The sequence below is a fragment of the Garra rufa genome, chromosome 21 (genome assembly GCF_049309525.1).
Source record: "Garra rufa chromosome 21, GarRuf1.0, whole genome shotgun sequence".
NCBI classification, from domain to species: domain Eukaryota; kingdom Metazoa; phylum Chordata; class Actinopteri; order Cypriniformes; family Cyprinidae; genus Garra; species Garra rufa.
Genome location: NC_133381.1, coordinates 3,480,705 through 3,496,134, shown reverse-complemented (window position 1 = coordinate 3,496,134; position 15,430 = coordinate 3,480,705). Strand labels below are relative to the sequence as shown.

General features: G+C 25.5%; 1 protein-coding gene across 1 annotated transcript; it reads left to right on the top strand.

Moving 5' to 3' along the window:
- Positions 1–3: 3 nt before the first annotated feature.
- LOC141296228 (1-phosphatidylinositol 4,5-bisphosphate phosphodiesterase beta-2-like) lies at positions 4–12,643 on the top strand (the record flags this gene model as incomplete). The annotated part of the gene is made up of 8 exons (XM_073827501.1): positions 4–39; positions 3,918–3,986; positions 6,275–6,412; positions 9,994–10,073; positions 10,168–10,221; positions 12,114–12,189; positions 12,272–12,372; positions 12,460–12,643. Coding segments are annotated over 8 exons (738 nt in total), but the record flags the coding sequence as incomplete, so codon positions are not given.
- Between the last annotated feature and the right edge of the window lie 2,787 nt (positions 12,644–15,430).

The following is a 15,430-nucleotide window of genomic DNA, read 5'->3' as shown; positions in this document are numbered from 1 at the left end:
CCGAAAGGATTTTACCTGTACTGGATCAATCAGAGCAAGGTAAGATAGGAATTTGACTGTTTGTTTGTTTTTTTTGACTGATTTTGTTTTAAATTTATTCATGATTTGTATTTAAACTATTCTGTAAGACCTTTATTTATCAGCCGAACCATAATCAAAAACCTAATGTTTGATTTAATGGTTGTTTGAGAATATTACATTTATGCATTTTTGTTTTACCTTCATTAGATACTATATTGTTTTAATTTGTAAGACTTATATTTGTCAGCTGAACCAAAAAATATACTAAATTATTACCTGAAACCCCACTTACACTCTTAAAAATAAAGGTGCTTCACGATGCCATAGAAGAACCTTTGTTGTCTAAATGGTTCCATAAAGAACCTTAAACATCTGAAGAACCTTTCTGTTTCACAAAAAATTATTTGTGGCAAAAAATAAAATAAAAAATAAAAACCTTTTGACTGAATGGTTCTTTGTGGAACCAAAAATGGTTCTTCTATGGCATCAGTTGAAAGCACCTTTATTTTTAAGAGTGTACACTCACAAAAAAGTACAGTACTATGGTAGAGTGATGGTAACACCACAGTATTTTGATATTTACCATGATACAGAATGATTAACATATTCATGTACCACAGTATTTGTATAGTACTTCATCGAGCACTGTCATACTACTATGGTATATGTACAGAAATCACAGTATTACTATAGTACAGTGTCTAAAATGTAGTTTTTATTTATTTAATTTTAGTTCTTATTGCATTTAGTTTGTTATTTCAGTATTTTAATTATTTTAAATGTCATTTTGGAAACTGGGTAAAATAAATTTTAATTTTTGTTTATTTTATTTTATTTAAGGGGAGAGACACTGCAGACCAAAATGCTGTTTATTTGTTTGTTTGCTTTTTCATGCACCTGTCAAGTTTGAGATTTTGGGCTTTTTGGTTTTTCATAAAGTGTTTTTTAGACTAATGGAAAGAAAACATCAAAAAAACACTCTTAAGTGTTTCTTTTATAGCACTTTATCAATTTGTGTCAATAGATTTCAATTACAATGCATATTGTAAAGCCCATTTTCTCAAAATGATTTTTTTCTCCAACACTCAGCCATAAATCTCCACTTCAGTAGCACTTACACACACCACACTTTACATTTTTATTCCTGTCTATATCTTAAAGGTTTTTACAGAGGGATTTGTTCATATATAGTTTGCTTGATTTTATACATTTTATTTCCCCAAAAATGGTAAAAAAAAAAAAAAAAATACAGAGTCTCCTGTCTTTTCAAAAAAAAAAATCTGAATTATGGCGTGACAAAATGAGATACCCAAAATTCTTTCTTTAAAAACATTTGACTCTAATATGTCAAAAATTAAACAAGAATTTTAAAACTGACTTCATCCAGTGTTTAAATTTTTGCACTAGAAATGTATGCAAATTAGCACATATTTCATTAAATAATGGCTCATTTGCATATTTAAACCTAACATTTTAGAAAACTTGCAATACAACAAATGTTTGTGATTGTTAATGTAATCAATCAACTGGGTTAGTAAGATGATAACTATTAGTTAATTTTTTAAATATGCAAATGAGCCATTATTTAATGAAATATACTCTAATTTGCATACATTTCTAGTACAAGTCTAAACACTGGATGAAGTCAGTTTCAAAAGTCTTGTTTAATTTTTTGACATATTAAAGTCAAAAGTTTTTACACAGGGAATCTCATTCCCTCACAACACAGTTCTGGGGAAAATAAAATGTTGTATACAGTCAAGCAAATTATATATGAGCAAATCCCTCTGTAAAAACCTTCAGGATATAGACAGGAATAAAAATGTCAAGTTTGGTGTGTCTAAGTGCTACTGAAGTGGAGATTTATGGCTCAGTGTAGAAGAAAAAACTCATTTTGAGGAAAGACTCTTTAAAATATGTATTGTAATTGAAATCTATTGACAAAACTAGATAAAGTGCAATAAAAGAAACACTAAACAGTGTTTTTTAAATGTTTTCTTTCCACTAGTCTGAAAAAACCCTTTATGAAAACCCCAAAAGCCCAAAATCTCAAACTTGACAGATGCATGGAAGAACAGTGTTTTTGCCTGCAGTGTCTCCACTAAAGCACAACCACAAAATCCCAGGCAGTATCTGTGCTAGTATTCATTATAAATGCTGGTGGGATGTGTTTCGCTCTGATATTTGAGTTGAGAGCTGAGACTGTCATAATTTGCTAATTTAACGATTCATTTCCAAGGCCCTGCCTGTTATGAGAGTAGCATCCTCCAAACATAATATTCATAAGAGCTGCAGGCGTCCCACATCTGTTTGTGTTTGTGTGAGAGTGTATTGATTTGTGCTGATGAAGGTTTGCATTGTGGCAGATCTCAGATTTCTTTCAGCTTCTTCTGTGGGCAGAGAAACATTCAGGGCTGCTGGATAAAAACACACTGTGATCTGACAGCAATATTAGATGATAATGTGCATTCAAACATATCTATATAGATACAAAGATTCAGTTCACTTGGGTTTACATAAGCATTTCTTGACCTTTTAAGGCACAAAATCCAATTTTTATGTATGTATTTATTTAAAGCTAAATACATATTTAAAACCACAACAAAATCATAAGTATATGTGTGCATGTTTTGAATATTTATCTCAGTTCAATGTATTTTTTTACTTTTAGTCATTTTAGTATGTTAATTTAATCATATTTTATTTCATTTAGTTGGCAAGGCAACATTTATGATTTTTATTTGTTTACATTTTTATTAAAATTTAATTCGATTGTTTTTGTTTTTTAAATATGCTTTTGTCATTTCTTTGTCAAACTATTTTGTTATTTTACTATTATGTAAGTATTTATTCTTATTTTTTAAATGTGGTTTTTCATTTAAATATATTTAATTCATTTTTTTCTCATTTCCAAAAGATATATATATATATATATATATATATATATATATATATATATATATATAAATCACATATAATAATCATTTTATTTTGATTATTTTTGTGTGTGTGTGTGTGTGTGTGTGTGTGTTTATATTTACATTTATAAAATAGAACTAAAGCACCAAAATGACTAAAAGTGAAACTGAAATCAAATAAATATTTCAAAATACACAAAAAATATGAACATATGAATGCTTTAATATTTATTTAGTTTTAGTCTATTTTTATTTTCAGTTTTAGTACTTTTAGTAATTTTTGTTTGTTTTGAAATTAGTATAAAATTTTATTTAGATTTTTTTTTTACATTTGTAATATGCTTTAATCATTTTCCCCATAGAAATCACATATAGTAATAATTTTATTTTAATCATAAAATCGTTTTATTAAATTTGTTAATTTGTTATTTTAATATTAGATATAAATACTGTATGTGTGTGTAATATTTAATAATATTTATTCATATTTTGAATGAGCTTTTATTTTTATATTTTCAGTTTTCATTATTTTTTTTTAATTGGTTGCATTCTTTTGTCATACCTATTCATTTTGTATTTTATTTTTTATTTTAGTCGTTTTAATACATCAACCTAAAACAAGGAAATTTCCAATTTGTACTTAAATGTTTATTTATTTATTTTAATGTAATATTTCAGCTTAATTACAAAAATTATTGTAATAGTTTTAGTTTTACCTTTTATTTTTAGTTAACAATAATAACACTTTTACACAACATCGTGCTTTTTGTAAGGTCTTGTTTACAATTTTTTGCTTGTTTGTTTGTCTCTTTCTCATCCATACATTTACGATTCAGCCAGATGCTTTTCTTAAAACTCTTGGAAACCCATGACCTTGGTGTTGCTAACATCACACACTACTGTTTAAACTACATCAGCTCTGTTTCCTGTTCTGTGCTTTATCTGTGATGTCACATCCTGTGTCTTTGTGCCCCGCAGGAAACTGAGTTTTTGGATATTGCCACCATCAGAGACACAAGAGCAGGAAAATATGCCAAACTCCCTAAAGTATGTGCCCTATCCATGTTACATAATGTGTTTTTTTTTTTTTGTTGCATAACTCGTTTTTATTCATGACTTGCTGGCCTTCAGACGGAGTGTCAGCGTTCGAGTTCATTGTTGCATTTGAGTATTTGTGTGCATTTGCCTTGCAAACAGCAGAAACATCCACTTACACAGCAATCACACCAACCACAGTCAAAATCCTCAGCATTTCTGATCATCCTTCTCTCTCCTTCTTGGTTTTTACATTTACATTTATGCATTTAGATGCTTTATTCAAAGGAACATTTTTGACATGTGTTGTCCACATCAAAAGAAATGTACAAAAGTGATTTTATGTTCATAGAAAGCATGTTAAATGTAAGTAAAGGGTTTACTTTTAAGGTTTCAAATACGTTTTTGGAGAATAAAATGTCACAATTTGGTTGAAATAATGTTACATTGTTATTCAGTGTAACAATATTTATGTCTTAATTCAAAAACATGCTTATTCTGACTTGTACATATTAAAATATATATAAAATAATAAGGGAACGTATTACATTTGATTGTGTTTTAAATGAGATAAAAATGTTTACTGACAAACAGGCAAAACCTAGGATAGCGGCACATTTTAAAAATGTAAAATTACAACTAATTAGTATTTGAAGTGAAAGTAATTTGTCTTTTAATCTTTTATTATGTCAAAAAGTGATTTTTATTGTAAGTATGCCTAACAAGATTGACACTGAGTGACATTTTAGTGGGTGTCTTCTGTAAATTAGGGAAAAATGTATGATGTATTTAACAATGTATTTATTGTTTGCTCAGAGAAACAAAAACAAAAATACAATTAAGTTAAACAGAAAACTTTTAATATATTTTTTTAAGGCGAGGCACTGCAGGTGAATAGGGTAAAAAAATAACTAATAGTTGTGACCTTACTTACCCAGTTGATTGATTACATTGATAATTGCAAACTTTTTTGTATTACAAGTTTTCTTAAATGTTAGGTTTAAATATGCAAATGAGCCATTATTTCATAAAATATGCACTATATATATTTCTTGTAGAAAAATCTAAGCACTGGATTGTGCTGCTTAATATTTTTATTCATTTATTTTTTGGATTTTAAGAAATAAAAGGTTAAAAATAATATAAATCTTTTCTAACAATATAAGTCTGCTATCCCTTTTTATCAATTTAACACATCCTTGGTGAATAAAAGTATTAATTTCTTTCAAAAACAGAAAGATTTCTATTTTAAATAAACACTGTTTTTTTTTATTATTATTATTTGTTCCAACAAAATATCAAGCAGCTCAACTGTTTTTAACATTTTAACAATACTTTTATTTTGCAAGGATGCATTGGAGTTGATTAAAAGTGACAGTAAATACATGTATAATGTTACAAAAGGTGTCTGTTACAAATATTTGCTGGTCTTTTGAACTTTCTATTAATCAAAGAATCTTAAAAAAAAAAATGATAAAGTCAGTTTCAAAATTCTTGTCTAATTTTTAGACATATTAGCGTCAAATGTTTTTACAGAGTGGATTTTGGTCTCATTTTGTCACTTCATAATTCAGAAAAAAATTTGAACAGACACAAAACAAATTGTTTACCATTTTTGAGGTAATAAAATGTTTTTTTTTTTTTAAATCAAGCGAATTATATATGAACAAATCCCTCTGAAAAAGCCTTCAGGATTTAGCCAGGAATAAAAATGTCAAGTTTGGTGTGTGTAAGTGCTACTGAAGTGGAGATTTATGGCTCAGTGTAGGAGAAAAAACTCATTTTGAGAAAACGGCCTTTAAATATATATATTGTAACTGAAATTTATTGACACAACTAGATTAAGTGCTATAAAAGAAACACTTAACAGTGTCTTTTGAATGTTTTCTTTCCACTAGTCTGAAAAAACACTTTATGATACAGCAAAAAGCCGAAAATCTCAAACTTGACAGGTGCATGGTGATATTTGCATTTTAAACTAAAAGATGTTATATTTGATATATTAATATTGTAATATAAATGATACAGTGATTTTCTTTGTCTCACAAACACTCACACTCACAGCTGTTGACCTCGCATTTCTCCCTTCGCGTATTTGCATGAAGCCGGATTTGTTTGCCGCTCTGGGTTGTTCTTGTTGATGGGTCATGTATGGAAAGCAGACGTTATGGATGAGATGTTTAAAGTTTCTAGAGCTTTCTCCTCCTAAACGTCACTTGCTTTCTTAATTTGATGTTTGATGCAGATTCTCAGGAATCTGTAGTGTCACTAATGTTTATGTACATGTACTACTCTTTCAGCATCCAAAGGTGCGTAATGTCTTCAACATGGATTTTCCTGACAGCCATCATCTGGCCAAAGCGCTGACTATCGTGACAGGCCTTGACACCGTCAACCTCACCTTTCACAACTTCTTTGCTGCTAAAGAAGTGTCCCAGGTATTATCAGTGTTGCAAAATTACTTTTAAAAGTAATGCGTTACAATATTGAGTTACTCCCTAAAAAGTAACTAATTACGTTACTTAGTTACTTTTTATGGAAAGTAATGCGTTACGTTACTTTTGTGTTACATTTTAAATCTGGGCAGGGCTTGCTTGCTTGTTTTTAATATAAAAAGTTCTATTTTTGTCAAATGTAAAAGCCTTTTCACAGCAAAAGCCTCAGGCTTAGAGAAAAGTAAATTAACGTCTGTACAGTAGACCGCAGAAGAAAAAAAAGTCAACTCATCAGCAATAAAAAAGGAAGAGTAATTTTTGCTTATTAGTATGGATGAATTGGATCATGCAAGGTCGATAAAATGGGAATAAATACATAAATGATATTTGTATTATTTAACATATTTAATTATTGCAGGTTTGAGTTGAATTTCACAGTTTTTAATCATTTTGAAGAACAATGTATCTGTTTTTTTTAGTGAGTGAGATGAATTAATGCATGTTCACATTTATTCTAGAACTAAAGTAACATCTTAATCACAATTTCTCTCAACATGGGGACAGAAGAGCTTTTAATCAAAAATGGGTGAAAAAAGTAACTGCCGTTACTTATTTGAAAAAGTAACTCAGATATTTTCTTTTCAATTAAAAAGTAATGCGTAAAGTTACTTGGAAAAAGTAATATTATGTAACTTGCGTTACTTGTAATGCGTTACCCCCAAAACTGGGTATTATACATCAAATACGCTGCCGCTCAAAAGTTTTGGATCAGAATTTATTTTTTTTCTTATATGCTCATCAAGGCTGCATTTACTTATTTAAAAATTTTATATTGTAAAATATTATTGCGGTTTAAAAATAATAGTGTTCTATATTAATATATTTTAAAATATAAATTATTCCTGTGATGCAAAGCTGAATTTTTATCAGCCGTTACTTCAGTTTTCAGTGTCACATGATTACTTTTTCAGGATTCTTGATGAATAAGAGGTTAAAAAGAGCAGCATTTATTCAAAATATAAATATTTTCAATATAACAATATAAGCTTTTGCTATCACTTTTTAAAAAAAATCAATTTAACACATCCTTTGTGAGTGAAAGTATTCATTTCTTTTGAAATCAGAAAGAATAAAACCTTACTGACCCCAAACGTTTAGTTTATATTGTTACAAAGATTTCTATTTGAAATAATGCTATTTTTCAACTTTTTATTTGTTAACAATTATTAAGCAGCTCGACTGTTTTTAACATTTTAACAATACTTTTATTGTGCAAGGATACATTGGAATTGATTAAAAGTGACAGTAAATACATTTATATTGTTACAAAAGGTTTCTATTTCAAATATTTGCGGTTCTTTTGAGCTTTCCGAAAAAAAAATACAATTTATTACAGTTTTTATAAAAATATGATGCAGCACAACTGTTTTCAACATTGATAATAATCAGAAATGTTTCTTGAGCAACGAATCAGAATATTAGAATGATTTCTGAAGGATCATGTGACACTGAAGACAAGAGTAATGATGCTGAAAATTCAGCTTTGATCACAGAAAAAAAATTACATTTTAAAATGTATTCACATAGAAAACAGTTATTTTAAATTTAAATAATATTTCACAATTTTTCTTTTTTTTCTGTATTTTTGATCAAATAAATGCAGTCTTGATGAGCAGAAGAAACGTCGTAAAGAAACATTAAAAATCATACTGATCCCAAACTTTTAAACAGCAGTGTTTATTGTTAGAAAACCTTTCTATTTTAAATAAATGCTGTTCTTTTTAATCTTTTATGCATCAAAGGATCCTAAAAAATATATCAAACATTTTAAAAAAAATATTAAGGAGCAAAACTGTTTTAAACATTGATAATAAATCGGCATATTAGAATGATTTCTGAAGACTGGAGTAATGATGCTGAAAATTCAGCTTTGATCCCAGAAATAAATTACATTTTAAAATGTATTCACATAGAAAACTGTTATTTTAAATTTAAATAATTTTTCACAATTTTTCAGTTTTTTCTGTATTTTTAATAAAATAAATGCAGCCTTGATGAGCAGAAGAAACGTCTTTAAAAACATTAAAAATAGTACTGATCTCAAACTTTTGATAGATAGATAGATAGATAGATAGATAGATAGATAGATAGATAGATAGATAGATAGATAGATAGATAGATAGATAGATAGATAGATAGATAGATAGATAGATAGATAGATAGATAGATAGATAGATAGATAGATAGATAGATAGATAGATAGATAGATAGATGCACTTGTAATGATCTGTGTGGGTCTCTGGAGTGTTAAATGACTGCAGCCACACGTTTATCAGGACTAATGTTCCATTCAAAGCAGCCGCTGGTCTTTGTGGTTCGGAAATGGAGTTTATGAGTTTATGATTTTCATATCCTGCCACTAATAAGCTGCAGTGCAGATCAATTGTGTTATTTCTGTGGCCCTCAAAGCACTGAGGTTCATCATACGCCCTCTGCTGGCTGAATGTGTTATAAACACAACTGACTACACTCTTAAATATAAAGGTGCTTCACAATGCCATAGAAGAACATTTGTTGTTTAAATGGTTACCTTTAACATCTGAAGAACCTTTCTGTTTCACAAAAGGTTCTTTGTGGTGAATCTTCAGATTAAAAAGGTAAGAAAGTGATGGTTGAACTGAATGGTTCTTTGTGGAACCAAAAATGGTTCTTCTATGGCATTACTGTGAAGAACCTTTTGAAACACCTTTATTTTTAAGAGTGTAGTTGAGCAGCACTATAGTTTTTGTTTTGAATTAAGTATTAAAGCAATAGCTCACCCCAAAATGCACATTTGCTAAGATTTTACTCACTCTGGGACCATCCGATATGTGAATGAGTTTGTTTCTTTATCAGATTTGGAGAAGTGTGGCATTACATCACTTGCACACCAATTGATGTGAATGGGTGCCGTCAGAATAAGAGTCCAAACAGCTGATGAAAACATCACAATAATCCACACCACTCCAGTCCATCAGTTAAAGAAATTCACTTCCAGAACAAACATTTACAGATAATTTACTCACCCCTTTTTCATCCAGGATGTTCATGTCTTTCTTAAAGAGTCGTAAAGAAATAGTTTTTCAAGCAAACATTTCAGGATTTCTCTCCCTTGCCTTGCAAAAGTATTCATACCCCTTCATTTTTTTCACATTTTGTTCTATTGCAGCATTATGTTAAACTGCTTTAAATTACTTTTTTTCCACATCAATCTACATCTCACACACCATAATGACAAAGCACAAAACAGGTTTGTAACAACTTTGCAAATTTATTAGAAATAAAAAACTGAAAAGATCCCATTGCATATTCATACCCTTTTCTGGGACACTCGAAATTTAGCTCAGGAGCATTCATATTGCTTATGTATATTGCTTATGTCTTCACAAGAATTTAACTGATGGACTGGAGTGGTGTGGATTGCTTGTCGATCCTTGTGATGTTTTTATCAGCTGTTTGGACTCTCATTTCTGACGGCACCCATTCACTCAAGAGGATCCATTTATCATGTTTCTCTAATCTAACTTTGTTTCTTTCTGGTATAGATGTGGGCTGATGACATCCTGGCTATTGCATATAACACAATGAGAGCAAATGCCTGCAGACAGGTCTTCTTTGAGAAATTGTGAGGATTTGTGAGACTAGTCATGACAAGACAAATATTGATTTCTATTCCCTTTAGACTTCTGATGTTTTTCTCGATCCTTTCGTTTTTATAGGTATGTCCGCCTCTCTTTGCAGACCAACAAAGATGGAAAAATACCTGTTAAAAAGTAAGAAAAAAAATATTTATTACATTTACATTATTTTTCTGACATTTATTGTCTTTATCTATTGGCAACAGTTTTATTCAAAATAAAATAAAACAAACTATAATATATTATAGTTACATAAAGTATAGAAACTACAATATAATTATACTAATATATTATACTAGTATTATACTAATATAATATAATATTAATAAAAAACGATGTAGATGTTGAAAACCATAACAAAAAAAAATGACAAAAATACATAACTCTTTTAGTAAAACTTTAACTTAAATAAAAAAATGGAATATCTAAAAATAAAAAAGTTCAAAATAAATTTTTATTTTTTAAAAACATAAATAAAATGACAAAAATACACATAAAATTAACATTAAAAAAAGGTAAATGTTCAAAGGGATTATAATAACTACAATATGTATCTTATACCAAAATTAAAATAAAATGGAAAATCTAAAGGAAAAACTAGTTCAAAATATTAATAAAAACTATAATAATATACTAAGACTTTGTAGATGTTCAAAATCATAACTAAAAAATGACAAAAATACATAACTCATTTAGTAAAACTTTAAATAAAAAAATTGGAATGTCTAAAAATAAAAAAGTTCAAAATAAATGTCAATTATTTAAAAAATATAAATAAAAAATACAAAAATACACAACAAAATTAATAAAACTAACTTAAAATAAAAATAAAAATGTAAATGTTCAAAGTAATAATAATAACTATATTATACATAACTAATTTAGTAAAACTTTAACTGAAATGTGAAAAATTGGATTATCTAAAAATAAAAAAGTTTAAAATAAATTCAAATTTAATTTCTTTTTAAAAACATAAATTAATCAAAAATACACAACAAAATAAAAATAAAAATTAAATCTTCAAAGTAATAATTATAACTATAATATAATATATAAAATAAAAATTGAAAATCTAAATGAAAAACCAGTTCAAAATATTAATAAAAACTATAATATAATATTATACTAATATAATATAATATTAATGAAAAACTTTGTAGATGTTTAAAATCATAACTAAAAAATGACAAAAATACATAACTCATTTAGTAAAACTTTAAATAAAAAAATTGGAATGTCTAAAAATAAAAAAGTTCAAAATAAATGTCAATTATTTAAAAAATATAAATAAAAAATACAAAAATACACAACAAAATTAATAAAACTAACTTAAAATAAAAATAAAAATGTAAATGTTCAAAGTAATAATAATAACTATATTATACATAACTAACTTAGTAAAACTTTAACTGAAATGTGAAAAATTGGATTATCTAAAAATAAAAAAATTTAAAATAAATTCAAATTTAATTTTTTTTAAAAACATAAATTAATCAAAAATACACAACAAAATTAAAATAAAAATTAAATCTTCAAAGTAATAATTATAACTATAATATAATATATAAAATAAAAATGGAAAATCTAAATGAAAAACCAGTTCAAAATATTAATAAAAACTATAATATAATATTATACTAATATAATATAATATTAATGAAAAACTTTGTAGATGTTTAAAATCATAACTAAAAAATGACAAAAATACATAACTCATTTAGTAAAACTTTAACTGAAATTACAAAAATTTGAATATCTAAAAATAAAAAACATAAATAAAAATGACAAAAATACACAATAAAATAAAAATGTAAATGTTCAAAGTAACAATAATAATAACTATAATATCTATCTTATTCCAAAATTGAAATAAAAAAATAAAATCTAAACGAAAAGCTAGTTCAAAATCTTACTAAAAATATTATACTAATATAATATTAATTAAAAAAATATTCTTGCTCATTAAAGTGATACATCTGATATTTTATATGAGATCTTCTCATAATGATTTCATTCTTTCATCTCAGTGTCTTCAAGATGTTTCCAGCAGACAAGAAAAGGGTGGAAGCTGCTCTGTCCGCAGCAAATCTCCCAAAGGGAAAGGTCTGTGTGTTTGTGTTTATTTTATGATGGTGTGTTAGTACGTTTATGCATTATTTAACCATCAGTTGTCTTGTGTTGTTAGTTTGACACCATTAAGCCTGAGGTGTTCACTGAAGCGGCGTACAAGACCTTCATACTCAGTCTGTGTCCCAGACCTGAAATCAATGAAATCTTCACGTCCTAGTGAGTGAATGCACTCCATATGTTCATTTGACACATGCATGAGTTCATAAATGATCATTAATCAGTGCTTGATTGTGATTTCCAAAGCACCAAAGGAAAGGGTTTCATGACGAAGGAGATGTTGACCAAGTTCCTGAACGAGAAACAGCGGGATTCCCGTCTCAATGAGGAGCTGTTTCCACCCATGAGACCCGATCAGGTGAAGAATCTCATCGAGAAATATGAGCCGAGCTCATCCAACGCCAGCCGCGGTGAGTTTCCAACAGTTTAATCATCCAAAAATGTCTAAATATGTAAGATGAATTTATCTGAGATGCATTGTTATTTTAGTATCATTTGTTTAGGTAATTTTGAATTCGTTTTTTTTTTTTTTTTTTTTTTTGTCAGTTTTACATTTGTTTTGGAATAAATATTTTTTTCATTTTAATTTTGTAATTTAAGTACTTATTTTATTTCAGTTTATAGTTTTGTATTTGTAAGTTTTTAATATATCTAACACTATCATTATTTTTCTTACATTTATTTTCTTGATCTACTGGCAGCAGTTAAAAAAAAAAAAAATATATATATATATATATAAAAAATGTAGACATTTAAAAAAACATTTTTATAAATAAAATAAAATAAAATAAACATTTAAAAACCATAACTAAAAATGACAAGAACTAATTTAGTAAAACTTTAACTGAAATTAAAATAAAAAATGCATTATCTAAAAAAAATTATCAAAATATTCATAACTATAATATAATATAATTTTATTATTTAATAGTATTTTTAGGTTTTTAATATATCTAACACTACCATTATTTTTCTTACATTTATTTTCTTGATCTACTGGCAGCAGTTAAAAAATAAATAAATAAATAAATAAATAAAATAGAAAATGTAGACATTTAAAAAAAAAAAAAACATTTTTATAAATAAAATAAAATAAAATAAAATTTAAAAACCATAACTAAAAATGACAAGAACTAATTTAGTAAAACTTTAACTGAAATTGAAATAAAAAAATACTATAAAAATGATCAAAATATTCATAAAAACTGTAATATAATATAATTTTATTATTTAATAGTATTTTTAGGTTTTTAATATATATGACACTACCATTATTTTTCTTACATGTATTGTCTTGATCTACTGGCAGCAGTTAAAAAATAAATAAATAAATAAAATAGAAAATGTAGACATTTAAAAAAAACATTTTTATAAATAAAATAAAATAAAATAAACATTTAAAAACCATAACTAAAAATGACAAGAACTAATTTAGTAAAACTTTAACTGAAATTAAAATAAAAAATGCATTATCTAAAAAAATTATCAAAATATTCATAACTATAATATAATATAATTTTATTATTTAATAGTATTTTTAGGTTTTTAATATATCTAACACTACCATTATTTTTCTTACATTTATTTTCTTGATCTACTGGCAGCAGTTAAAAAATAAATAAATAAATAAAATAGAAAATGTAGACATTTAAAAAAAAAACATTTTTATAACTAAAATAAAATAAAATAAAAAACATTTAAAAACCATAACTAAAAATGACAAGAACTAATTTAGTAAAACTTTAACTGAAATTAAAATAAAAAATGCATTATCTAAAAAAATTATCAAAATATTCATAACTATAATATAATATAATTTTATTATTTAATAGTATTTTTAGGTTTTTAATATATATGACACTACCATTATTTTTCTTACATTTATTTTCTTGATCTACTGGCAGCAGTTAAAAAAATAAATAAATAAATAAAATAGAAAATGTAGACATTTAAAAAAACATTTTTATAACTAAAATAAAATAAAATAAAATAAAAATTTAAAAACCATAACTAAAAATGACAAGAACTAATTTAGTAAAACTTTAACTGAAATTGAAATAAAAAAATACTATAAAAATGATCAAAATATTCATAAAAACTGTAATATAATATAATTTTATTATTTAATAGTATTTTTAGGTTTTTAATATATATGACACTACCATTATTTTTCTTACATGTATTGTCTTGATCTACTGGCAGCAGTTTTATAAAAATAAATAAATAAAATAGAAAACATAGACATTTAAAAAACAGTTTTATAACTAAAATAAAATAAAATAAAATAAAAATTTAAAAACCATAACTAAAAATGACAAGAACTAATTTAGTAAAACTTTAACTGAAATTGAAATAAAAAAATACTATAAAAATGATCAAAATATTCATAAAAACTGTAATATAATATAATTTTATTATTTAATAGTATTTTTAGGTTTTTAATATATATGACACTACCATTATTTTTCTTACATGTATTGTCTTGATCTACTGGCAGCAGTTTTATAAAAATAAATAAATAAAATAGAAAACATAGACATTTAAAAAACAGTTTTATAAATAAAATAAAATAAAATAAAACAAACATTTAAAAACTAAAAAATCACAAAAGTACACAACCAATTTAGTTAAACTTTAACAGAAATTAATGTAAAAAATTAAACATCTAAAAAAATCAAAGTAATAATAAAAGTTATAATGTAAAATTAATTAGAACTATATTTACATTTGACAAATATCTAAACCTGTAAGATGAATTTATTTGAGATGCAATGTTATTTTAGTATTATTTATTTAGTTAATAATAATATTTAGTTAGTGTTGTGTTTTTAGCATATCTTACATTATTATTTTTCTTACATTTATTATCTTGATCTTCTGGCAACAGTTAAAAAAAAATAAATAAATAAATAAATATATATATATATATATATATATATATATATAATAGAATTTAATAAAACCTTTAAAAACCATAACTCAAAAATGACAAAAATACACAACCAATTTAGTAAAACTTTAACTGAAATAAAATGAATAAAAATAACCAAATACAACTAAATTAAAATAAAAATTTATAAAAATGTAAAATAATAATAATAACTACAGTATATGTATCTTATTTCAAAATTAAAATAACATTTTTAAATCTAAATTAGAAACTAGTTCAAAATATTAATAAAAACTATAATATAATACTAATAAAATAAAACTAACA